Source organism: Ambystoma mexicanum, chromosome 14 (assembly GCF_040938575.1).
Source record: "Ambystoma mexicanum isolate Mex_15411 chromosome 14, UKY_AmexF1_1, whole genome shotgun sequence".
Lineage (NCBI taxonomy): Eukaryota > Metazoa > Chordata > Amphibia > Caudata > Ambystomatidae > Ambystoma > Ambystoma mexicanum.
Window position 1 is genome coordinate 542259221 of NC_090940.1, and position 27695 is coordinate 542286915.

A 27695-nucleotide genomic window follows, 5' to 3' on the forward strand; every position below is an offset into this window, starting at 1 on the left:
CTTAGGGGGATTGGTACACCATTGGATCTCTATGGGAGCCCACTGACACCTTGGTACTGAGGAATGTGAGAATGCCAGGTTTGCCATGCTAAAACCCATCTAGCCCCTATGGGAGCATGAATGTACTCACTAGGTTCCCAAGTTCTGTCCTGCGGACCAAATCCCTTCCAATCCACCAAGTAAAACAATTTCTTTCCGACTACTTTGGAATCTAAAATCTCTTTGACTTTGAACTCGGGTTCACCCTTTACAATCACTGGTTCTGGAGATTTTTGTAATCTGGTTCCTGGATTCATTGGCTTCAGTAAGGAAACATGAAACACACGGTGTATTCGCATATGAGAAGGAAGGGTCAGCTTCAGTGCTACAGGACTGATGACTGCTTCCTCTGGAAATGGGACCAGAAATCTAGGTTGGAATTTACACAGCCTTTTAAGAGCTATGTGTTTGGAAGCTAGCCACAGCATGTCTCCCCCACTTGATAATCCAGAGTATCTCTTCGGTGCTTGTCAGCAAATTTCTATTGGCTCTCCTTTGCAGCAGTCAGATGTGCCAAGGCTTCCTTCTCAATTCGGGAAAATGTTCTTGTGTAAACTCTGCACCACTGGCATCTCTGGTGGATCAAAGGCAGAGGTTTGTGGATGGCAACCATTTAGAATGTAAAAAGGAGTATGCCCTGTAGAAGTGTGCTCAGAATTGTTGTAAGCGTACTCTGCAAACCAGAGCAAATCCACCCAAGTGAGATCTGTTTGATGGAGGAGACAGAGATACTGCTCTAAGGTTTGATTCGTTCGTCCATCGGTTTGTGGATGGTGACTAGTAGACAAACGCACTTCTATCCTAGCCATCTCGCAACACCTCTTACAGAATTGGGATACAAATTGGCTACCTCTATCAGAGATCACAATTTATGGAAAACCATGTAGACGTACAATGTGTTCCAAGAAAACTTTAGCCAAGTCTGATGCCGATGGAATTACTTTTAGTGCTACTAAACGGGCCATTTTGGAAAACAAATCCACCGTCACCAAAATCGTGTTATAACCCGAACAAGGTGGTAACTCTGTAATGAAATCCGTTGAGATGGTGTGCCATGGTGTAGATGGAACAGCTAAGGGTTGAAGATGTCCTGATGCTCTTTGCTTTGAACTTTTCTTTTGGGTGCATATTCCACATGTTTGGATAAAATCAATGATGACTTTGCGCAAAATGGGCCAGAAATGTTGTTTAACCTTAGCTGTTGTTTTAGCAATCCCTGGATGACCCTCAAGTAGAGCTCTGTGATAATTTGCCAGGACCTGCTCTTGCAGGACCCGAGTGGGCAGATAAAGACGCCCCTGAAAGTACAGTAGATTCTCTTCAATTGAACACTGAGGCCCTTTAGACTCCCAGGCCTCTAACTCAGAGGTTGTCATACTAAGCCGGATCTTTGTCTTCAAATCCTCTACAGAACATCCAGTAACTCCCAAAAAATGTTCTTCTGCAATGATACTCACAGGATTTTGAGTTACATGAACATCTTCACTCTCCCCGACTCGTGATAAGGGGTCCACCTTGCCATTGCGCACTCCAGAGCGGTATGTGATAACAAAATCAGATTCCACAAAAACAGAGCCCAATGGAGCTGTTGTGAGGACTTAGCTTTTGCAGAGCGCAAGTATTGCAGGTTTCTATGGTCTTTAAGAACAGTGATGGTGTGTCGAACTCCTGATAAATGATGTCTCCATTCTTTAAATGCATTTTTGATAGCCAATAGTTCCTTGTCTGTGATAGCATAGTTTAACTCTGCCGCTGAAAATGTCTTAGACCAAGAGGCACTGGGTGCAACTGTCCAGTTGCCAAGTTCTTTTGGGACAGTACCGCTCCCATTGCAGCACTAGACGCGTCAGTCTCCACCACAAACAGTAAATCAGGCTGAGAATATCGTAACACTGGGGCAGTTCTGAATTTATTCTTCAAGGTCTGGAATTCCTCTTCAGCTGTCCAATCGAATTTTTTATGTTTTCGTGGTAAAGATGTTATTGGATGGACAAGTTGAGAAAAACCAGATACAAAGCGCAGATAAAAATTGGAGAATCCCAAGAAACTTTGGACTCCTTTCACTGATTTGTTTATTACATTTGTATAGCGCACACACAGCACTTGGGCATCAAGGCGCTGTTACTTGCGGGGCACTTAGTTACAGGAGATGGAACAGGTTGATGATACTTATTACAATAATGTTACATTTATACAGTTATTGTCTGGTTACAGGATTTTACATTCATAAAGTTAGGCGCTGATTAATAGTTAAGTACAGAGTTGTTCAGGTGAAGAGCATAGTTTTCAGTGCCTTTCGGAATGCAATGTGTGAAGCTTCCGCACGTAGTTGTGGGGATAGGGCATTCCATTGTACGGGTGCTAAGTACAGGAAGCTGGCCCACCTGCTCTAACTCTTTTGACCAACGGCACGGTGAGCATGTTAGAGTAGGGCGTTCTGGTAGGTCTTACGGAGGAGGAGGGGTGAATCCTTTGTGACAAGTAGGCAGGTACAGAGAGGTGGATGCACTTGTGGGTCAGTGCCAAGGCTTTGAATATTACACATTCTTTTATAGGGAGCCAATGGGCTTGTTGCCAGGCAGCCATGATGTGTTCCCTTTTGGAGATTGTTAGGAAAGATTTCTTAATTGTGGGTAATTTTCCTTCCATGTGGCAACCCGTAAACTTTTTGCTGTTGTTTTCACCAGGATCTAGACTTTGCCAGAGAAGTGCAGCCTTCTGCCGCACTCCTCTGGGCTTTCGCTCCATTCTTATGGGGAAACTGACATGCCCTTAAGACAGTCAGTACCGGGAAACGTTTTCCGTAGTTTCTTTATCATGTTGCATCTTTCGCGCAACATGACACAAGAGGGCACTGTAAGCTAAGTTACTGCTCTCTTGGGTCTCTAGTCTTCTACAGGCCCTAGATACTCTCTTCGGATTGAAAATGAACGGTGCAAGTGAATCACGGACGGGATTGGTGGCAGCGATCGTTTCTTGTGTTTTTGAGCTCCTTTTGGCGTTTAAGCGCGTTTCTCACGCTTAGCCCAAAATGGTGGCCTGGCTCCCAAAATGACCAGACCACGAGGCTCTTTGTCCGGTCCGCTGACCGTCTCGCCCCCTTCACCTTCCCCAGGTCGAGCCGACCCGGGGCCTTCCTTATTTGGGCATGTACTTTCCCACGAAACACAGATGCTTTTGCGGGCTTCTACAGGCCTTGTGTGTGTCTCCAGGATGTGGGCTGGGATGTCTGGTCCCAATACACATCCTGGGTGCCAGAGAGTCTAGGGTGGTGTGAATGCCTGGGACCTCCGTGGTCCGTGATAGGTCCACGTATGGTGTGAGTGTTTTGTGAGCAGATCTCCCATTGGGTTCCCTCCGTTTTGGCGCGAAGGGAACCGTGGATAAGAGGGGGCTGGAAACACCACTACCAGGTCGATGTCCTGAGTTCTCACGAACAAAGGAATACAGGAGCCAAGTATCCTGCAACCACGAGGCTGAACCGAGGAATCGCTGGTGACCCGCTGAAGGACTGCTCCTCTGCACGGCTGTCGCTTTGTGAAACCCTTTCTACCTCAGATCGAACGAGAAGGCCTGTACTGGTACTTCGACCCTTGGAATAGTGGGAACAACTATTCTCGGCATCTTCACCATCTCCTACACGTAAGCCTTCGGAAGTGACTCTTGGCCATCCAGTAGACTGACCAGCCTACCCAGGAGTCTTGCTCTGTAACCGCCGTCAGGTTGTGTTGTATTACGAGTCCTTGTCACTCTCACACGATTCGTACACTTGGCATTCCCAGGTCTGAAGTGAGCAGTGTCCATTTGGCTGAAATACACACGGCCTCGCCGTTGCCCTGCTGTGATAACAAACTGTGCGGGTTCACTGCGTTTGGGACGTCCTCAACTCAACTTCTGCTGCTGCAGAATCTACACAATGCCGAGACGTCCCCTGCTCGTATCTGAACCTGCCAGCACTGAAACTGACGCGGAGAAGCCTGGGTCTGCCTGCATCGGGGACCGGTGAGTAGCATCGCTAGGAACTGGTCGCCCTCCTGCAGTAGCCCATAGCTTTTCCCCGCTGTGTCTAACGGCACGCCTTTCCGTACTCACGCTCTGCTTCTGCCCACAGTGGAGGCTGCGCTTGAGTCGCGGAGCTCTGTTCATCTTCATTTGTTCACCAAACTAAACTGCCTGATTCCCTCGAAGAGACTCCCCTTTTTGCCCATTGGCACCAGCGTGTGCAGGTACTTTTGAGCACAAGACTCCACTCTTCGTAGGGCTTGGACTTCCTTTTAGTTAGGTGCCTCTGAGGGCGGACTGGGTCTAATTATTATTCGCACTGCCTGTTTTCCTCCCCAGCTAGGTGGTCTACACATTTTGTGCGTCTAACTCGTTAGACTTGTTTGTATTTGTATATATATTGTATTGGTTTGGTATGTGTTGGTTTACTGGAGTTTTATTGTGATTTCTCGCTACGGTCATTGTTACAAAGGCCTTGTAATAAATGTGTATATATTTTTAATATAACACCTGCTTGGAGTAATTTGTAAGTGTCCTTGCTTTGTGTGCTCATTGCAGGCTTTCAGTCAGCCTCACCCCTCTTGAGACCTAGTCTTGACCGCCGCGATCGCTACCCTGATTGGTCTGGCTTGTCCAGAGGTTACCCTGTTTCAAGAAACTAGGCTGGCCTTCTGAACCTCTGCCCCTCCAGGACAGAGTTCAGAAATCCGTCTTAACAGAGATGCCCATCGCTGCATGTAGTGAGTTGTTCTGGATGATTTGCAGCTTTTTAAAGTTTTTTGCCGAGGTGCCTGATGTGGGAGATGGCCAGTTTGAAACTGTTTCTACTTTTCTGTTGTCCATCTAAATTCCCTGCGGTGACAAGACGAATCCCAAAAACTCCACAGAAGTCACATGAAAGGAGCGTTTTTCCAATTTGACGTACAACTGATGATGTCGTAACTTTGTAAGTACTGCTCAAACATGGGCAATGTGTTCCTGGGCTGAGGCTGAGTTTATCAAGATGTCATCAATGTACACCACTGTGCACACATCTAACAACTCACGTAACACATCATTCATGAAATTCTGAAAAGCGGCAGAGGTATTGCATAAGCCAAAAGGCATCACTTGGTGCTCAAATAATCAATACTTAGTGCGGAAGGCGGTCTTCCATTCATCACCTTCCTTAATTTGCACCAGGTGATAAACTCCCCGAAGGTGTAACTTCATAAAAATGTTAGCATCTTTGACTTGATCTTTACTGTTATCAGATTTAGTGCATGATAATCTATACAGGTGCGAAGGTCTCCCTCCTTCTTTGGCATGAAGAATAGAGGAGAAGCTGCAGGCGACGCCGAAGGCCGAATAAATCCATTAGCAATGTACTTATCAAGATGTGTCTTCAGATGTGCATTTTCTTGCTCAGTCAAGGCATAGATTCTGCTACATGGGGTTTGAGATCGAGGAATTAGATCAATTTGACAATCGTAGGGCCGATGTGGCGGCAGCATGATGTGCTGTTCCTTTTGAAACACGTCCTGAAAATCTTGATATTCTAGAGGTAAGATCCCCAATAACCCCAATGCGGGACCTCCTCTGCGTACCGCCTGAACCTCTTTTCCTGAATCATCTACTCTGTAACATGAGCTTTTGCATTCTTTGGTGAACATCAAGGTTCTGGCACGCCAATCAATTTGTGGATTATGTTTCTCTAACCATTGGATAGCTAAGATAACTTTGAACTGCGCAGCACTGATTAGGTAAAACGATATCTTGTCTCGATGTCCATCCTGGCAGAGCAAGGTGTAGACACCAGTACACTGTCACTGGTCCTGAGATTAGCTGGTTACTGTCAACCGCCGTGACTTTCTCAACCACTGGCTTAGGGAACATAGCAATACCAATCTTGCTTGCGAGTTTGTGATCCATGTAGTTCCCAATCGTACCACTATCCACATATGCTTTTAAAGCATGCAGTTTGGAAGGTAACTACTCAGGATGACGGGTACAATGAAATGAGAGATTCGAGATTCCTTCTTCTGGCTCGACAAGCCAATCTCTAAGAGTGTCCGGCGTTGGAGTTTTCTTTCTGATCTTCCTTCTTTTCTCCTTTTTCAGCCTTATCCAAGGCTACTACCAGTTTCCAAGGAGGATTCACCAGGCAGTTGCAAAGGAAATGTCCGGCTGAGCCCCAACAGAGGCATAAATGCTGCTGTCTTCTCTTCTCTCTTTCCTCCTTTGAAATGGGGCCACGCACACCTCCCAATTGCCTTGGCTCAGTATGGCCCTCAGTTACATGGCGACTCCCATTATCTTTTTGACGAACATAGTATGATCTATTATCTGATAGGGAATGATCTACTCGTCGATCTTGTAAGCGATGGTCCAATTGTTTAGTGAGATCTATGAATTTCCGCACAACCCGTGGGAGGGATCACAACCTGTGCCAATACAGTGTCGTTCTCTTCTCGCCAATTAGTTTCTGCTACCAACCGATTGAAGGAAGCTACATAAGCCAACAAATCTTGACTGCCTTGTCGTAGGGAAAGTAGTTCATTGTCCAAGGCCTGCCCCTGTATATGATGGACAAATAGTTTCTCTAGTTCCTGCTGAAACCCAGGAAAGTTTTGTAACAAAGGATCATCCCTGTTTACCAAAGGAATGGACCAATCTGCAGCATTCCCACCTAAATAGGATAATACAAATGCCACTCTAGACTGATCTGATGGAAAAACCCCTGGTCTGCACATGAAATGCAAATGACACTGATTCATGAATACTGCAAAGCGCTTCGAATCCCGCATAAACCGTTCTGGAGTGCTAATGGAATGTTTCCAGGTATAACCACCTGAACAGGAGGCCCTGGTGGGGAAACTTGCACTGGAGGAAGACCACCTGGAAGTGGGGCTTGTCCTGCTTGCGTTTGTAGTAGTTGATGGCCCAACTCATCAGTGCGGTCTCTATTAACTACCAACTCTCGTCTCAAGGAATTGGTTTCAGACCGTGCTGAATAGACTTCAGCATGCAGTTCAACCCAATAATAACTAGGACAAATTATCAATATCTGTGGTCTCCATTACGCTCGGGCAGAGTAGTTTTAAGTAGTGGCTTTGCATTCTGTAATGCTTACCTTGTCCCTGCAGGAGTGTAAATGGTCCAGAACCCTGGTGATCAGGCAACACTGGTTAAATAGGACTTTCCCCTGTCATAAAGGAGAGAGAGAAAATCGGGGGGGGGGGGACTGGGATCAATACAATGCGGTAAATCTACTATGGCTCTCCTCTCTTCCCACCCCGAGTGGCTCCCCTATAGTTCCCAAGGCCCACACTGTCCTCATCTGTGTTTTGTTGTTAGGGAGCTCTCCGTCCTTATGTTCAAGCAGGGGTGCATTGATGGTGATGCTCAGTAAATACTCATGCTGTAGAACAGCAAGAGCCTCTGAAGGTAAGTGTTTACATTCTTGGAGGGGTCTTTAGTCAGAAGAGCGCTGAAGCCTCTGAGAGTAAAAAGGTTCTGAAGTTGGAGAGATCCCTCTTGATGATTTAACAACTCTTTCGTTTGCAGGTTCTCTGAAGAAAGAAGTTTCAATTGAGGAGCTTGGGCGACGAAGAAAAAACATGAAGTCTTCTCTTGAGGTAAATATGCGCGCATAGTTTGATAAAGGCGCACTGCACAGCGTGCCTTCGTTATTAAGCTATGACTTTTCTGTGAGGCAAGGCGTTGGGATGCTTGGAAAATGCTCGTTGGAGCTTCAGGTACTTATGCGTGTATGATTATTTTCATTCACTACTAGTCTTTAATGTTCTTTAACTATGGTACCTTTGTCTTTGTAGGTTTTGAGAGGTCGGAAGGTTTCAAGATGAAGCTGCCGCCTAGGACGAAGACTGCTAACTGAACTGCGGAATTACGGAGAATGAAGTCACCTGTCGGAGAACTACTGCTGTGGAAAACTCTGGTCAGGTACGTTGAAGACGAAGGTCTGTGGATTTTCGGTTAGCTATTCGAGTTCATAACATGACTTTTTCTATTATTCTACAGGTCTGTGAGCTGAGCACCGCTAGCGTTACACCGCTGTCAGCGGAACTAACGTGAAGCGCATGTGACTGTGGGGGTGGTGCTTTTATAATCCTCTATGCCCAATGACTAGTTCTCAATGACTACTTAGACAGTGACCCCCAGGGCAGCCATCTTACGGGGATTGGTACACCATTGGATCTCTATGGGAGCCGATTGTCACCTTGGTACTGGGGAATGTGAGAATACCATGTTTGCCATGCTAAAACCCATCTAGCCCCTGGAGATCTGTACCAAGACTCCTTCCTGGCACAGACACCAGAACCTAACCCAGAAAACCTGGAAGTGATCATGACAGTCGGGTTCAGACTAACTTCATTTGCAGGCATCCCTCAGTCGGGTTCACATTTGCCACAGCAATATCTTCTCAGGTGTTACTCTTCACTCAGGATTCCCCCTCTTCCGGGCTCTGACCCTTTTTCTACAATTAGTCCCCCTCAGCCGGGCTCAGCCCAATTTCATTCGCAATCAAAGACTTTTGAATGTGCACGGGATTCAATTTATTCTTCTGCAGGACGACTTCTAATTCACAGTTCAATAGTTTTTAGACGCCCAGAGGGGTACCAAACAGAGACTTTCAAGTGAGCACCCACTTGTCGCCGGACCACTCTGTATCTGGTACCTATTTCAGTTTTCATAAAGTTCAATTGTATACAAGTTCTCTCTTCATACAATGATGCCGCTTGTAACCTTGAGCATAACACAGTCCGGTCGCCTATCAGGTTCTCCAACTCACCGGTTCGTCGTTGCTCAGTTCAGTCAGGATAACCCTATATACCTACTCGTATAAATACCAACTCGTTCTCGATGGCATCTTCATCGGAACCGACAACGCTGCGATCCGGCTTCAAGAAATGTCGAGACTGCAGTAAAAAAATGTCGATAACAGATCCACACAGGATCTGCTTGTGGTGCTTGGGAGCCGAGCATCATTGTTCGGAGTGTGAGGACTGCATGTCCATGACGGCGAAAGCCTTGAAGGAGCGCAAGGGGAAGCCCGAGAGAGGTAAGTCAGTCAAAACCTCCTCGAAGGTTTCTTCGGCTGAGTCGAGGCATTCGTCTACTCGCCGTCGAAAACATTCCCATTCTAGATCTCGAAGTAGCTCCCACCATTCATCGAGATCAAGACACTCAAAGAGACGTCGAAGATCCCCTTCCTCGTCGTCTTCTGTTTCCCCAGAAAAGGTCTCCTGTCCCACAAAACACAGCTCTCAGGCTGAGTGGGAGGAATTCAGAAGGAAAATGTTAAGCGTCTTCGGGAAAGCCGCCTCGACCCCCTCGAAGACAGCTGAGGGTGATACCCTGGGTGAAAAACCCAAAAAATCAAAACGCCGCGAGTCGCAGCACCCGGCGAAACATTCCACCCGAGAGCGCCACGGGCCATCGGGTAAGAAGGCACAGTCTTCGACGCCGTCGTCGGAGATTCCTTCAATGCATGGATCGGCGCCATCGACGCCATTGTCGAAGGGTTCTTCAACGCATCGGTCGATCGACTTGACGCCTTCGTCGACATCGACGGCGATGAAAAAAAAGACCAAGACTACGCCAACGGTCATTCCAAGGGCCTCCGGCATGACGCCGAGACAGTCGTCGACATCCTCAAATAGGATCCCGATCCTCTCGAGTTCTTCGAGACCTCTTCCAGTTTTCTCGAAGCCGTTCTCGGCGCTTTCAAAGCCTGTCACATTGGCGTCGACGACATCGACGGTTTCTCGCCCAATAATGACGAGTTTGGCTCCTTCTGCCTTAGAGATGGGTTTTACACCATTTCAGAGGTCAGAGTACCCTGGACTAACTTCAATTTAACCTTTGGGTTGCAGAGAACCACACTACCTGTTTCAGAGGATTTCACCTCTGAGGAAAGAAGGTTGAAGGACCTACAGGAGTCACTACATGAGGCAAGTGGGCTGGACACTTCCCCAGAAGTGGAATTTGTTAAGCCAGACCCAGGAGAACATGCTGAAACACCCTATAGGACCCTTATGGCAAGAATTATTGAATTTATGGGTTGGTCTGTGCCTTCGCCTGTTTTTCAACAGGATGACCTGACAGACATATTAGACAAAGGTCCACTGGAGGATCCTGTGGTCCCCTTCCATGCAGCTTTACAAAGGAAAATTACATCTAATTGGGAAACTCCTGAAGTTATCCCTGCGGTCAATAAAAGATTGTCAGCCAAGTATAGGGTAGCGGCTGCTGACCCTGAATACTTATCAAAACACCCGACTCCAGAGAGCCTGGTGGTCCAAGCGGCAACCTCATCTAGCAGTAGGACCGCTTACCCTACTGTCCCACAGGATAGAGATGACAAGAGGTATGATTCTATGGCGAAGAAAGTCTTCTCTGCTTGTAGTATGGCGTTGAAGTCCATCAACGCCACCTGTACGCTCGCCAGGTTCAGTCACACACTGTGGGAGTGTGCTTCATCAGCAGCTGACTGCATACCCGAAGGAGAGGAAAAGGAAGCCTTCCTTAACATTATTAAAGATGGCAAGGATGCCATGTGCGAGTCACTTCAAACGGGCATCGATTCCGCTGACAGTATCAGCAGGGCCATGGCGGCAAGTACAACAATCCGCAGGCATGCGTGGTTGCGAAAGTCTGGCTTTGCTCCAGATGTACAGGCCAGACTTTTGAATATGCCCTTTGGCGGCTCTTCATTATTCGGAAAGAAGGCTGATGATAGTCTGGAAAAGTTGCAAACATCTAAAGCAGCGGCAAAATCGTTAGGAGCTGCAATCCGCCAGACTCCTTTTCGCCCCTCAGGAACTTCTGGAAGAGGAAAGTCCTTTCGCTATTATTCCGCATTCGGGAAAGGCAGAGGACAGCCGGCTCAAAGGTGGACGGGTCAAAGGTACTAAGGCCGCAGCAGCAGGTGCCTCTTTACCCTCGGCATCTGCATCAGCCGCCCCCAAACAACTCTGAGGTCTTTCCACACATGACATCTGTAGGGGGCAGGTTAACTCACCATCTGATGGAATGGCAGGCTATAACGTCAGATGCTTGGGCATTGGAGACAGTTGCCCAGGGTTACTGCCTACCCTTTCTACACATCCCTCAGAGTCATCCACCGGGGCACAGCTCTCTAAAAGTTCCAGATCCGCTCCTCTTGCAGGAAATTATAGACCTGCTAGAGAAAGGTGCCATAGAACCGGTACCTGTAGCGGACAGGAACAAGGGTTGGTACTCCCCCTACTTTCTTATACCAAAGAAGGACGGAGGACTGAGACCCATCCTGGACTTACGAGAATTGAACAAGTTCCTCAGGAAGGACAAGTTCAAGATGGTAACTCTCTCTCAGATCCTTCAGGCCCTCCAGCTCCAGGACTGGCTGGTATCCCTGGACCTTCAGGATGCTTATTTCCATGTGCCTATCCATCTCAAACACAGGAAATACCTGAGGTTCGCAATTGGCGACTCATTATCAATTTCGAGTTCTGCCATTTGGGCTGACCTCCGCCCGAGGGTCTTCACCAAGCTAATGTCGGTAGTGGCTGCGAGTCTAAGGAGGGAAGGGATCCATGTCTACCCCTACCTGGACGATTGGCTGATCAGGGCTGTATCTTCGGAACAAGCTCAGATCCAGCTAGATTATGTCTGCCTCTTCCTTCACAAACTGGGCTTCTCCCTCAATTTGAAGAAGTCACAGATGATACCATCACAGAGACTCCAATTCATCGGAGCGGTCCTGGACACTTCCCTGGGAAAAGCCTCGCCACCACAGGTGAGGGCTCAAGATATTCTGCAGATGGTCAACAAGTTTCAAAATGCCCAACGTCTCCCAGCCTTCGACTTTTTGAGGTTGCTAGGCCTCATGGCATCCTGCATCTTCCTTGTGCCAGAGGCTCGCCTGAGAATGAGATCCCTTCAGTGCGCACTGAGAACTCGGTGGTTGCAATTCTCAGGCAGAGTGACAAATCTCCTCTGGATTCCGGACAAAGTAGCCCGCGACCTTCAATGGTGGGCCTATCTAGAGAACATCTTGAAAGGAGAACTGTTTTGGCAACCATGCCCGGAGATAACAGTAGTCACAGACGCCTCACTCACGGGGTGGGGAGCCCATGCCAACGACTTGACCATCAGCGGTCGTTGGTCTCCATCGGAGTCCAGACTACACATCAACCTATTGGAGCTGAGAGCGATCAGACTAGCGCTGAAAGCTTTCCTGCCATCAGTACAGGGGAGAAATGTCCTGATAATGACGGACAACACGGTGGCCATGCACTACCTCAACAAAAGAGGAGGCGTAGGATCACTGCCACTGTGCAGAGAGGCAATGCAGCTTTGGGTTTGGGAAATTCGGGAAGGAATCTCTCTATCGGCAGTCCACCTAGCCGGAGAGAAGAACTTGACAGCGGACGCTCTGAGCAGGCAGAGCACAGTCTCCCACGAGTGGGAGCTAGCGCAGGAAGTCCTTCAAGAGATCTTCGCCCTTTGGGGAACCCCTCAGGTGGATCTGTTCGCCACAAGCACCAACAGGAAGTGCGATCTGTTCTGTTCAAGGGAATTTCCTCCGAGAGGAGCTCTAGGAGACGCATTCGTAGTGGACTGGGAGTTTCCACTCCTTTACGCGTTCCCACCAGTCCCTGTTATTCCTCAAATGATCAGGAGGTTGAGAAGATTCCGGAAAACCATGATCCTAATTGCCCCGGACTGGGCCAGGAGAACGTGGTACCCGGACCTTCTAGATATGTCCATCTGCCCTCCAATCTGTCTTCCATTCAAAGAGAATCTTCTCTTGCAGAAGGGAGGTCAGGTTCTCCATCCAGACACCAGAACCCTCAACCTTCACGCTTGGCTTCTGAAAGGGTGAGGTACAAGGATTGGGATCTCCCTGATGACGTCATGGAGGTGTTGCTTTCGGCCAGAAGGCCAGCAACAAAGTCTTTATACCGCTGCCGTTGGAACAAATTTTGCAGCTGGTGTAGGGAAGAGAATATCGGCCCTTTTTCATGTGGTACACCAACGGTGTTATCGTTTCTACTCTACTTGGCAAACTCAGGCCTTCAAGTTGGCACGGTAAAAGGCTATCTTGCAGTGCTTTCTATCTTCAAGCGTACTGCGGAGGAACCATCATATTTCAAACTACCTCTAGTGATACAATTTCTCAAGGGATTAATGTTTATCCTCCAAAACCATTCCAGGTTCCCTTATGGGACGTAAATTTAGTCTTAAACTTCCTAATGGGCACTCCATTCGAACCACTTCACTCTTGTTCGCTGAGATTTCTCATGCTTAAAGCTGTCCTATTGGTAGCACTAACATCTGCTAGGAGGGTGAGCGAGCTATAAACTCTCTGCTGTAAACCCCCACATACAATTTTCCACAAGGACAAAGTTGTCCTACAGGTGAAGCCTAATTTCCTCCCAAAGGTGGTTTCTGAATTTCATATTACTCAGAAAATTACCTTACCTTCGTTCTACCCTCCTCCCCATCCGGGGAAAGAGGAAGAAAGGCTACATAGGCTGGACCAAGGCGAGCTCTCAGCTTTTACATCAGCAGAATGGCTGGGATCAGGCAAGTAGACCAACTGTTTGTAGGATACTCAGGTCACAAGTTGGGACTACCCATAACAAAAACACCATTTCCAGGTGGATTATTTTGGCCATTCTGGAATGTTACAAACTGGCAGGGAAAGAGCCAACCCCCCAAAATCTTAGGGCTCATTCAACCAGGGGTATCGCAGCCTCATAGGCCCTCCAAAGAGGGGTATCGGTCTGAGACATGTGCGGCTGCCACATGGTCGTCCGCACATACATTCACAAGATTTTACAACCTGGATTCCTCCACTAGTCAAGAGACGAGATTTGGCAAAGCCGTATTAGATTCGGTATTAGATTCGGTTCATTCCTAAAAGGGATACATGACATTATTACTCCCACCTCCAATTACATGCCACTGCTTTGGGAGTCTATCAAAGATAAGGAATACGGCGGAGGACACAATCCCTTCGAAGAACAAGTTACTTCTTACCTTGTAACATTCATTCGATGGGATGTTCCTCCGACGTATTCCTTATCGCCCCTCCCATCCATCCCCGCAGTAATACTTCCCTTGTGGTTGCAGCTTACGCTCCTTCAAGGTCAATAACCAATTCAGGCATGACTTTTCTTATGCTACAAAACGGAACTGAGCAACGGACGCAGCGCGTGGCTATTTATGGGCATGGTGACGTCGGCGCCGATACGGTGGCCGTCGAGGGACATCGAATCGGCAGACGTCGACGCGCAGCGCCCTCTACAGAAAAAATGTCCGAGGCCAGCAAGCTGGAAACGTATTATCAAAGATAAGGAATACGTCGGAGGAACATCCCGTCGAAAGAACGTTACAAGGTAAGAAGTAACTTGTTCTTCTCTTTAATTTGTTATGTATTCCCAAACACCCACACCCCATATATATATATATGATTTTCTAACCCCCCCCCTAAAAAATCTGATTGTTTTTTCATAAAATAATTAATGGTAAAAAACCCAGAAAAAAAAAATCCCACAATGTCCTCGTACCCTCGCCGCCTGTCCCTTAGAGACCTGAGTTCGCCTGCCTGGCACAGGGGAGGAGATTTGCTGTTGGTACCGCAAGGCAACCCCAGCTGCCCCTGGTCCTGCCTTCTGGAGGTACAGTTCCCTCTCCCACACTGCAGTCCCCTCTCAAGTAGCAGGACCAGGGTTTGGGCAGCTTTCTTCTCTTCCAGGTCTCTCAGGGCCTCTGCAGCTCACTAGGTCTTTCACCTTCTTCCCAGCACCTTCCAGCATCCCCCAACTTGCTCAAAGTGTGCTCTCCTGCTCTGCCTTTTACACTTCCTGGGAGTGGTAATTAAGTTCAGGTGTGCATATTTGTAAAGGGAGGCATGGCTTTGCCTATCCTCATTAATGGGACAGTCTGCTGTAGAAAGGGGAGGGTCTGTTTTCTGTGTCTGTGGTTCCCAGTAGATAATCTTCATCCTCCCAATCTCTCTCTAGTAGGATACGTAAGAGGTCATAAAGGAAAGGGGATACTGTGTCTCGCCATTGAGTGCCCCTATTCTACTCTCCGAGGATCCCTCACCCAGGTGATCTTCCCGCACTGGTCCACCCCTAGGAACTGGATCCAACAGCGATGACTGTGTCCTGGCCACCTGGATGACAAATCCCCGGGGATCAGCATGTGAGACACCTTCCGGTTTCTCACAATAATTGACACATAGGTCTGTGATAAAAGTGTTATATGATTGAAACAATAGAAACATAGTGCACACTGGGTTTGGTGCTCATTTAATTTTTTACAACACTCACCCTCACAGTTAAGTGTAACCATGAACAATATACACAGATTCAGACAGGCTTTTAACGAGAGGATGGAATGGCCATGACATTGATGGTCTTTCCAGTGTGAGCCAGGGTCCACTAAAGATGTTTCAGTTCAAGGATAAGGCTGGATCAGCTGATGCTCCGTTCTCAATGCAAAGCCATCCTAAGAGACAACGAGTCGATTAGCCATCCTAAGAGACGAGTCGATTCCTTAATTCGGCTAACATACTAATTTATTTTAAATATTTGCAAGCTTTCATGGAATGTCTTCACTTCCTCAGGCAGAGATGAAATGAAGCATTTGGAAAAACATGCAGCACTACAGTTTGCATAGCCCCTCCTGCAGATACCCCGTTATCTGTGCCTGTCTGCACCCGATTTGTAGTTTTGTTCAGAAGGGCATGTGTTGGCTTTTCAACTCCCCACACATTGCGATCTTCAAGGTCTATATGGTACACTTTGTTAAGTGGGGCAGGGACAGTGAAACTGGAGAGCAGGGAAAAGAAACAAAAAAGCCCATCCTGTTAGTGTGCTCTCAGGAAGGCAGGAGGGATTGGTGAGGTGTCAGGCATTTTCTCCAGCATGGGGTCTGGCATGGATTCACATGCTCATGAATATTCCCCCATCGTCAGCCTGGGAATCCTCTGTAAAAGAAAAAATCAGTTTGTTTAATTTCTGAATTGGCCTTCTACTAACAACCAATCACCGAGCTCTGGGTAATACTGCCCCCAGCCAATGACTGCCCTCTTCCTAAGCCCCTCCTCTGGCAGCCATCTTCAGATTTTTACCACACTTTCAAGTGTTGGGAGTCCTCGTGCTTAGCTCTCGAGCTTTTACTGCATTTTTTTCTTGCTTTTTGGAAGAGTTTTACACTATTTTTCGGTCGATCGAGCCTCGTGCTCCAACGATCATCCTTCCGATTAACAGGGACCCGTTTTTTATTTCTTCACCGCCCAATGGCGGTTTTTGTCGAGCTTCTTCATGGAAGATTCCAGAAGATTCTTCGAGGCCTACACTGCGTGGATCATGTCGGACGAGAAGGATTCCCCTTCCCTTTTCAAGCTTTGCTCCAACTGCGGTTTGCGGAATGTTTACATGGACGACAAACATTCCCAGTGCATTTTGCCGTTACCTCTCGAAACGCACGTTGAAGGATCAGCAAAAACGGCTGGAGGAGTTGCTGCAGGCCAAGGCCTCTGCAGCGGGCATGCCTCTCCCGGATCCGGGAAAGCTGAGCAGGCTTCTAAGTCCTTTGAGGGTGCCCGTCCCATGGGTGTCCAATGAAAAACCAAGCACTGCGAGTCCGCTACCATCGGGAGCGCTATTGAGGCGGGCTCCTCGGCGGCCAGGGTGCATTCAACATCCCTGGCTGCATCAGTCTCCAATCAACGCTCCGGATAGTCATCCAAGAGGAAGTCGGATCACCTGGGCAAGCTGAAGGTGGCCCCGGAGACGACCAAGGAGAAGGCCAAACAGGGTACGGCGTCCAGCCTGCCCTCGGCAGAGAAGGCCAAAGGGGACTGGGCCTCCGACCCGGCCCCTAAGGAGAAGGCCAAACAGGACAAGGTGTCTAGGGCAACCACGAAGGCCAAGCAGGACAAGGAGCCTGGCCTGACCATGAAAGCCCAGGTACACCAGAGTAAGGTGGCTCCTTCCACGAGGTGGTGGTAGCATCCCTTTTGAAGGCCCCAGCAGAGCGCCCTTCTGAAGGGTAGAGTGTCCCTCCCTCCCAGGTGCGAGACTCCGTTCCAGCTCATTAAGACCACCCCAGGGAAGAAGATGCCGGTCATCTCCCTGAGACCGCCCCCTCTGGATGCGAAGAAAGGGGAAGGGGCGTTGAAGTCCTCCAAAGCACGGATATCTCATCAGCTGAGGAGGAGGAACTCATCTACCTCCAGACCATACAGGAGGAGGGTGGCGATGAGCAAAACTTCAGAGTTGCGCCCTCCAACAAGGGTGCCGATGAGGGCGACGATGACGACAGGGATTCCATTGAGGAAGGCGACGGAGGGCCCAGGTTGACGAGGGTCCTGGCCCTGCTCCTACGCCCCAGCTGCCTGTATCTACACCACAGCTGCCACCCAGAGATCTTTCAATGAACATTCTCTCCACCCTTCATACACTTGCATCTGAGCTACAGAAGAGGATGCCGGCGATACCGCTGCCTGCTCCCCCAGCAGCACCAGTGCCTACTGCCCTGCTGAAGATGGGGGAACCAACATCCAAGAAGAGGAAGAGGCAGCCGCTGCCTCCTTGCCACCCGGTGCCTCCTTCTCCGCCACCCCCGACAGGTGAGACGAAGTCGGACACAGCGACGACACGGGCGACGACAGGATTGGGGACCTCCCGTCACCTCCGCCCAGATCCTCTCCGCCGGATGAGATAAGATGGTGCCACGCAATGTTCTCCAAAGCATCAGAGCTTTTCTAGCTCGTGCCGGAGGAGAAGAAGGAAGGCTTCTTATACCAGCACCACAAGGAAGACCATCCTTTCAGTCCCACTCTTGGATGACATTTGGGATGAGGGACTGGCGCTCATGAAGATCCCTTCTACGACCCCGGCAAAGAGGGACCGTTTAGAGAAGAAGTAAAAGCGTGCTGGACTCCGCTCCAAAGTGCTTGCGAGACCAGCCATCACCGGACTCAGTGGTTTCTGCAGCAGCCAAGAAGAAGTCATTGTGCTCGACGTCTTTGGCCGGCAGCGTCCACCCCTCCTGACAACGAGGGAAAGAAGTTGGACGCGATGGCAAGGCGAGTTTCTCTGCAGTGAGGACCATGAAGGCCGCCAATGCCCTTGCTATCATAGCGCGCTACGACCGGGAGCTGTGGTTCAAGCTTGTGCCTCTGCTGGACTTCCTCCCCGACGATAAGAAGTCAGAGGCGTTGGAGATTGTACAAAAGGGCGAGGTGGCATTGGACCACGGCATCACGGTGGCCATGCACATCACGGATGCATGTTTCCGCCAGATGGGCAATGGCGTTTGCCTTCGCTGCTGTGGCTGGCTCAAGGCCACCAACTTTTGTCAGGAGGTCCAGGCAAGGGTTTTGGACATGCCCTTTGACAGAGAATCTTTTCATGAAGGCTGTGGATGAGTCTCTACAGGCCATCAAGGCAGACATGGAGACGGCACATGCCCTGGGCCACTACAGCAGCGACGGCCATCCTTTCGGTCGGCAGGAGGCAAGTCTCCCCAATCTTCGAAGGGTACGGCAGGGACTCCTCTACTTACCGCCAACCGTCCCATTCCTTGGCCCAAGAGACCAACAGGGGCTGCTCCAAGGTTTTCGGAGGAGGACACCCTCGTCGCCAGGGACCCCAAGGTGGGAGCCCGGCTGGCGAACTTCATCAGCGTGTGGAAGACCATCTTCACCGACCGTTGGGTGCTGGACGCTCTCGCACACGGACTCACTCTAGAGTTTAAACTGAAGTGTACCCATATACCACCGTTGGCCCGACAGGAAACCACAACCCTCAGCTGCTGCTGGAGGTTCGGGCCATGCTAAAGAAAGGGGCGATAGAGCTAGTTTCAAGGCGACCCCGGGGCTCTGCACTGTATTCAAGGTACTTCCTCGTGCGAAACAAGACCGAGTGCTCGAGGCCCATTCTCAACCTGCGACGACTGAACAAATAAAGTGCCAGGAGTTCTGAATGGTCGCTCTTCATCACGTGCTTGGAGAGCTCAAGGGACATTGCCGTCAACCACACGGCGAGGACTGTCCACCTACTGGACGGATCTGGGTTTCTCAGTGAATTATGCAAAGTCCTGCTTGACTCCATCACAGGATGCTCTGTTCCTGGGATCCCGGCTCAACACAGTGTCATGCCTGGCGTCACCATCGGAGGAGAGAGTAGCGGCCATCCTGGGCAAGGTGCAACGGCTGCTAGCTCTGCAGTGAGGGCCATCAAGTCTCTGCTCTGCATGATGTCATCGTGCATTTATCTCATCCGACTCTGCAGGTTACCGATAGACCCACTGCAGGAGTTCTTTGACGCCCTTTGGATCCAGGTGTCCCGAAGCTTCCAGGACAGGATTGTGCTTGACGAGGGTTTCCGTGGGCGTTAAGGTGGCAGGGTGTCCACCCGCATCTGACCGGAGGCACGGATTTCCAGACCCCACCGCATCAGGAGATGGTTACGACGGACGCTTCCCTGGAAGGATGGGGAGCCCACACCGGAAGTCTTCAGGCAAGAGGCCTGCGGCTGCCGGAGGAGAAAACATTGCACATCAATGTTCTGGAGCTATGGGCAGTGCTTTGGGCCCTCAAATCGTTCCTGCCGTCCCTCAAAAGCAAGGTTCTGTACGGGTCGTCACAGTCAATACCACCACAATGTTTTACATCAGGAAACAGGGGGGGCACCAGGTCCACAGCACTCTCCAAATAGGCGCAGGATTTATGGCACTGGGCCGTCGCCCAAGGGATCTTCCTCATCCCGTTTCATTTGGCAGGAGTAAAATAACACGGTCGATGGCTCTCTCAGCAAGGAGCTTCGCTGTTTCCACAAGTGGGAACTTCGGCAGGACCTAGTGGAGAACCTGTTCCACAAATGGGGCAATCCCCATATCGATTTGTTTGAGACGGCGACAAACACCAAGTGCCGGAGGTTTGCCAGAAGGGGAGCATGGGGGACACATTCTCATTCCCTTGGGAAGGCCTCTTTCTGTATGTGTTCCCTCCGTTGCCGTTGTTACTTCAAGTCATCAGTCAACTCGGACAGTGCCGGATGATCCTCGTTGCACCGGCATGGCTGAGGCAGATCTGGTACCCGGACCTTCTCAGCATGTCTGCGTCCCCACCAGTCAAGCTGCCAGTGGCTGCGGATCTTCTCGCTAGGGAGGTTGGCGCCATTCTTCACCACGATCCAGGGTCTCTGAACCTGGAGGCCTGGCTGCTGCAGCGCTAGAATTTGGTGGCTATGATCTCCCGGCAGACTGCTAGGAAGTTCTCGCCAATGCCAGAGCATCGTCTACTTAGAAAAAAAACGTTTGGCCCAAATTACTCAATCGAAAAACCCCATGTTAAAAGCTGTTCAAAATGCGATCAAAGTAACCATTCTTTAAACTATGATGCTGTTGATGTACAAATTTGCATGCACAAGCGACTGTCTCCAAATACTACTCTGGAAAATGTTCCGATTTTTTCATGCACGCGCCTGGAATTTATTGAGAAAAGTCATTTTCTGAAACGCCATATAGAGTTAACTATTCCTTGTGTTGGGTAAGGTTTTCATTTCAATGATAAATCTTCCTGACCTGTGTCAACCCCAGACATTTTGCATGGACTTGGTAAATATTTTACCTTGTCCTGAGGTGAGTGGAAATCTTTTTCCGCTCTCACCTTTAACGCTTTTTTATGGGTGACCTTTTTATGTCTCTTCACAGTGTATGATTGGAGTTATAGTTTCCTATAACTTTGGACTTACTAATATACTTTGGTAGCACACAGCATTTTAAATGCAGTGCCTTCCTCTTAATTCTTGTATTATTCCGTGGGTGAACAACGGTTCCCAAGAAGGAAATTTACATTGATTTATGTAAGCCAGTACACACCACCTTATGTGGGGTGCTGGCGGATACAATGTATCGCCTTTCTTACTTACCTAGTAACATTTTTGTTACAATTTCATGTTTACTTGAATGGCTGGTGGCAATGGTTTTACCATAGTGACTTTTTAGTCTTATTACTCGCAGGCTGTTAAATCAGCCTCTGTAATGCACAGAAGGGCCACCATTCTGCTAGAATGGTGGGCTCCTTTTATCGCCATTTCTCATTTGCTTGTTGTTTCTGAGATCTTCCACAGCCATTCTAGACGGGAACGACCGCAGTGGAAGTTCTTTTTGCCGGGAATCCTTTGTAATCCCGGCCAAGGCTCCAGAGTGTTTGAGAACGCAGGAAGTGAGGGAGGAGTCCAAATCTCTGCAGCCCTTTGTCCGTCACCTTTCCTGAAAGGAACCAAGTCCTAATGGGGAGCTGGCTGTCCTGATTGGACAGCCAGACCCCCCCTTTCTGAAAACTGCAGGGAGAGATTGCAGAAGTTGTGCTGTAGTTCCTGATAAATACTCCGAACCTGGAAGCTGCAGACAAGACGACCACTGGAGCTGAATCCTAAGAGGAAGATGAAGAAAAGAGGTCTGTAGCGATTTAGAGCGACCACAGAGCCTGCTGTGTAATCGGAGCCTGATGCAACCCTACCTTCCAATTAAGCTGGGTGTCCCAAATGCAACGAGACTTGTGGGATCCACTGGTCTCAAGATGAACTGCATTTTGAGCCATTCCATGACGTGCTGCGACCTTGCTGAGCTGCAAGCGTCAATACCCTGGGACCTCTAGCCCGAGTGTGTTGCCTTCCTATGTCCGAAACTTTGGTGGCCTCCTGCTGGACATCCAGACACACAAGTTGAATCCCTTAAGTTCCCTCACCAGAGTGCAAGACAGAGAGTGTGAAGAGAATCTGACCAACGATATTAGTTCTTCATCTGGCTGCTGTAAAAAGGTGCCAGATCCACAAAGACGTGAACATCTGGGAAGAAACCTTTGCTGGAAACATCTTCTGACAACTGCTCCTGCAAGTTCCCATAGAGTGTCCAGTTCTTTCGTCTCCAGACCAAGAATTCAGGGACGGGTCCTGTGCTGCTGCATCCTGAAGGAATCCACCCAGAAGCTCTTCTTTTTTCCTAAGGTACTGTGTGGGCTCGGGTAATACTTACCTTAAGTCTGGTGTGCATCCTGTTAGGCTGAGTGGGTGATTTGTGTGGTTGGGAGTTTGCTCATACCACTTGCCCAGGCCTAATGCTGGAACACATATAGGAAGCCTTCTGTGAAGTCCCTGAACACTTTAACTAACTCTGAAGCTAATACCTACTTGTTTAAGAAGATTTCCTCTGGAACTTTGCCTTTCCTGCAACTGAAACCTGTCTTGACTTGCCTACAGCTGGCACCTAGACCACTAGGGTCCCTCTTCTGCCTCCGAGAGAGCTCATGCAATAGACTTGGGAAGGACTGGGTAAGAACATGATTCTGCCTTGAAAGTATAACAAGTGTAAAAGTACTTACTTGCTAAAGAAGTAAGTGTGGTAACTATCTCTGTGAAAGAAGAAGTTACAAGGTGTCATTAAGTTTATGCTTACCCTTGAGTTGCATTCTGCCCCTCTAAAAAGCATGTAAGTTGCTTTATTAACTTTGAATGGTTTTTCCCCCTTTATACAAAAGTAATAAGTGTTGGTACTATTTTACTTAATTGAATGAGTGTAAAAGCTTACCAATAGGGTTTACCGGCCTTGAATAACATTGTGTCATTCTTAAAGTGTAACATTGGGGTTTGCTTTCCCTGGCCTGCTTTATACAGATCTAAAACAGTCTGAGTTAATACTTGTCTGAGTTGCTTGTAGCCCCTCTTAAAAATATATAGGTCTTATTTATCTTGATCAGCTGCTGCTCTTCTAAACATGTAACCCTAGATTATGCTTCCCTGAATTGCTTTGGTGCTGTTCTAAAATCATTTCATAAGGTTCTTACCTTAGAAATGGTATTATACACTTCTTAAAAGTATACGGCGTATAACTAGCTACTAGATTGCGGATAGTTGTTACCAAAAGGTAAATTACTTACCTTGAAATACAGTGTGTCTTTCTTAAAGTCTAATAGGGTTTTGCTTTCCCTGATTTGCGTAGTGCATTCCAAAATAGTTATTGAGTGTTCACACTTATCATTGAGGAGCTTGAGGCCCCTCCAGAAAGTATATGAGTTGATTTACTAGCTCTGAACAGAGTTCTAAAAAGTAATGCTGCAAGGAGTATACTTGTAACAGGTTTAGTTTATTATGTGATTTTAAAACTGAGTGTCGCTGTATGACTGACAGGGTCAACTACCCTTAAAATACTGATTGTATTCTAAAAGTATATCTAACCTGGTCTTAGTTCCCAAGAATAGTATGTTACTATCCTCAATGTATAACCTTAGGTTTGACTCACCTTGACTTGCTTCTTGCTTCTCTAAATAAGGTTATACCTTGGTTTACATACCATCGGTATTGAGTTTGTTTTTATGATTGGGTTTATATGATGTTATAGTACTTACTTACCCAAGATGTTTCTTGGTCTACCTGTATTTAAATAAACCCTTTATTTTTACAATACATAGTGTTTAAGTCTTTCTTTGCACCATATGTATGCTACAATTTCTTTGTACCGAGCTACAGACCTCCCTCCCTCTTAACATAAGCCTGGCTGCTCTGTCCATGCTACCCACATTCTCAGGTGGTACAGCCTTATACTTAGAGTGGAGCTTATGTACTGCCTCAGATATGGTTTTATTAAGTCTTAGTGGGACTTTAGAAAAATTGTCCTAACACATTGCTAACGTGAAGGTATTTGCTCGACCAAGACAGATGTTGTTCACAATATGAAGAACTTTTAAAGACCTACAAAAAATTGCAATCTTTTTGCGTGTCATAAGATATCCTGAAAATAAACCAGACAATTTATTACAACATTTTGTTTAGTGATTCACTGGTATTGATGCCCTGGAAAATTGTTTTCCTTGGAGCATTACCACATATTCAGAGGAAATGTACAGACAGTCCTCGCTGAATGGTGCATTTGAGGCTTGTAAACAAGTTACCAGGCAAATATGAAGGGATGAGGCGGCGCAGTCTCCCCATCACAACCCCTTGGCGTGGGGCTTAAAGGTGGGGACATCGCAGAGTCATGAACATAAGGCCCTGTGCCAGTCATATTTTATTCCATAGCAGCACACACAGCTCTCCACTGTTGGTTCTTCCCAACTTTCTTAAAGCCTCCTTCTCACAGCCAGGGAACAAGAAGGAGAGGGGGGGGTTCAGGTTTGTAGGGTATAGGCAATCAAGCGCTTCCCTTCAAGTACCAAGAAAGAAAAAAGATTTTCCTTGCAGGAAATTTTAAAGGGCTGAAAAATTGGCCATCTCTTCTTTGAAATATGCTGCGTTGCGCAGAAATTCAACTCACATGTGAGGAATGATTTCCATAATTGTACTTTACTTTTACATTCTCCTTTATTACTGACATCATTCATTCTACTTTTAACGTACAATAGTCTTTAACTCTTGCATTTTTACCTCTGTTTTTCCTAAGGAGTATTTTTCATGACACGTTTCACATAGAACTTGTGTACACATTATATATGTGTTCTGTACATCTACTGCTCTAGTCAACAGAAAACATGAGTCGAACATGACTACTTTCCAAGAAAATGACCCAAATTTAATTAGTACATTTTGCAGTACACAAATTATAAACAATGTGATGCTGCATCTAAAAAAATATTTGTCTACAAATATAAATCAAGTCCACATAGAGCCCATGTTATGTTATTTTTTCAAGATAATTAAAACTAGATAAGAAAGCAAAAATATAACTATTCCATTTCCTTTCTGGTTTTACGGGGAGTTAGCGTGCAGAGTACACCATCCAGCGGTCTTAATGTTCCCGTATCCACAATCTTAAAGCTCTGTCCAGGCACCAGACGAAACTCAAACCTTTGCAGCAGTTTCACCATCACCACCTTGGCTTCCATCTGTGAAGGGAGGCGGACAATATTCAGGAGCCCACATTGGTACAGGGTTTAATTGTAAAAGAAATAAAATAATAGTTGGCGGTTTCCCTTTACATGTAATTATTTACTCACAGCATTTTTAAAAGAAAACATCCAATCAGTTACATATTTATTCATTCATTCATTGGCTGGCGGCCCCTGTAGCCATCATGAAACAGTCCAGAGGGACTGTTATTTTTTCAAGATAATTAAAACTAGATAAGAAAGCAAAAATATAACTATTCCATTTCCTTTCTGGTTTTACGGGGAGTTAGCGTGCAGAGTACACCATCCAGCGGTCTTAATGTTCCCGTATCCACAATCTTAAAGCTCTGTCCAGGCACCAGACGAAACTCAAACCTTTGCAGCAGTTTCACCATCACCACCTTGGCTTCCATCTGTGAAGGGAGGCGGACAATATTCAGGAGCCCACATTGGTGCAGGGTTTAATTGTAAAAGAAATAAAATAATAGTTGGCGGTTTCCCTTTACATGTAATTATTTACTCACAGCATTTTTAAAAGAAAACATCCAATCAGTTACATATTTATTCATTCATTCATTGGCTGGCGGCCCCTGTAGCCATCATGAAACAGTCAAGAGGGACGGGGCTGGACTAGGAACCAAAAGAGGCCCTGGAAATAATGTTCAAGGAGGTCCCATATTACACATTTTCAGCAAGCCCAACTCTTTTCCTATGAGAACAGCTAACAATATAATAAAAGGCCAGATGTATGTTTGTCCGATGCAGTAGCTTCGCCTGTTGTCACTGCTAGAGGAGGTGTTGCATTAGGATATATAGAGACAATGCCAATTCCCATAGCTTCGCCTGTTATCGTCGGTAGAGGAGCTATGCCAATTCGCATAGCCTTGCACGTTGTCACTGCTAGAGGGAGCTGTAGGCTTAGGATATATAGTGGTCCTACTGTATCAATGAAAACCTGCACTTTGGCCTGTGTACAAGGGGCTGTGCATTAGTCTGGAAATAAAATAGGTTACCACACAAAAGAGGCCCGGGTGCAGAGACCTACCAGGAAATATCCAGAGTTCCCTATATGCCAGTCCAGCCCTGCAGAGGGAGGATACTCCAGAGCATTGAGGACGGCTCTCCTACCCATCACACTCGCTCGCCAAACTGGCACTAACAGCCGGATGGGCACCCAGCACTCCTTTGCTGCCATTAAACATTTGAAAGAAGCTTTTGCACCAGAGATTATTTCTGATTTATCACAAAGAGGCCATTAAAATATTTCTTCGTTGCTGCTATTTTTGCTAGCAACAAGTCCAAAGTGTCTCATGAATTTGTGAGCCCATTGTACATGCACCATTTTTGCACAGCACCTACAGTTTGGGGATTTTGTTCGGGACCTTAAAAGGCAGATTCAGTGACTCAAACTTGCTCCGCAGGCATTGGAGCGAGATCACACCATGCTCCGCAACTTTGCTAAACATAGAAAGGGTGGGCAGAACATCCATACCATAAAATAATCACGAGGCAGCCCACCAGATGGCACTGTAAAGCAGTGGTCTTCAAACTTTTTTAGCCTTGCCCTCCCCTGAGCAAAGTTTGGGCAGGTCGGGCCCCCCCAAAAAGTGCCAGATGGACAGGATGTAGAAATCGCTATGAACTTTTGCATGCCGTCACCGCCCCCTACTCTCAATACAGACCCTAGGCTCTCCCCACCCTACTCCCACCACTATCCCAGTGAGCCGCCCATCCTGCTCCCACCACAGTCCCATAACACAAGCATACACACATCCATACACATTTAAATAAAAAATAAACCGCCATAAACATACCTTCTGCAGGGGCCTGCGCGTGGTTGCTAAAATGCCCCGCTCCAGGTTGCTCTGCCCGTATGAGCGAGGAGGCACGAGAGCACCCTCTTGCACATACATACATACATGCAGTGCGGGATTGAATGACCCTTAATATATAGTGGGTCTGATTGAGAGGGTGAGAACAATTTTTCAATTCTTGGATTAACCCCTCTTACTAGTGCAGGGGTGGCCAGTGAAGGGTTGATTCGTCTCTTAACAGAGGCGAGTATTGGAATTGTTTGGCTGGTGGGGGGGTTTTTGTTTGATAATCCTTTCCACAAAGTCAGTGTCTGGGGTGACCTCCCCATTTTCGATCTCAAAATGTGCTGCTGCCTTCCTCAGCAGAGCATTAAAGGTGGGCTGATCGTCAATAGGCGAAGGGTTCCTGACCGGTGTGGTCTGAGGAGACCTGATGTCTATAATGTCTGGCTCTGTAGACCCTGATGGTGACTGCCAGGGATTTGGATCACCCTCACCTGGGTCTTCCTCGTACCCTTCCTCACCTATGTTAGAGTCCTCATGGAAGCCTTCTCCCTCTTGTTGGATTTCATCATTAATGAACTCCTCTCCTTCCTGGAAGTGAGTGTCCTCTTCGGTGAGGTCGTAAGAGTTCATATCTTCCTGAAAGGGGTTATAGAACAACTTCGGGTATTTAGCCCTTGGACTTTCTAGTAGTACCTCCCTAGGTCTTTTAGGTGTCCTATTTTCTGGAATGGCCATGAATCTGTCTAACTTGTCCATACAGGACTGGAACTTCTCTAAGGTCTGGGAGTGAAAGAGGAGTTCCTTCTTGTATTTACCTAGATCTGTCCCATAGCGTCGAAGATAAGGTGCCTTCGCCTTCTGAGAAGTGTTCTGGCAGGCTAGGGCTTTCCGTCGACGGTGGGAGCTGTCCCAGCCTACTTTCCGGCGCCTTCGGCGTTTCC

General features: G+C 47.7%; 1 protein-coding gene across 2 annotated transcripts in view; it reads right to left on the minus strand.

The window, feature by feature from the left end:
- Window positions 1–24596: 24596 nt before the first annotated feature.
- Window positions 24597–27695, minus strand: part of LOC138526941 (cholesterol 24-hydroxylase-like) — a 291000-nt gene continuing 287901 nt past the window's right edge. The window contains exon 15 of one of the 2 annotated variants that reach the window (XM_069637833.1): window positions 24597–25347. In XM_069637833.1, the coding sequence (XP_069493934.1) occupies window positions 25189–25347 (159 nt within the window). In that variant the 3' untranslated portion in view covers window positions 24597–25188. The remainder of the gene's footprint in view (window positions 25348–27695) is intronic. The other variant, XM_069637834.1, reaches the window with a different exon arrangement.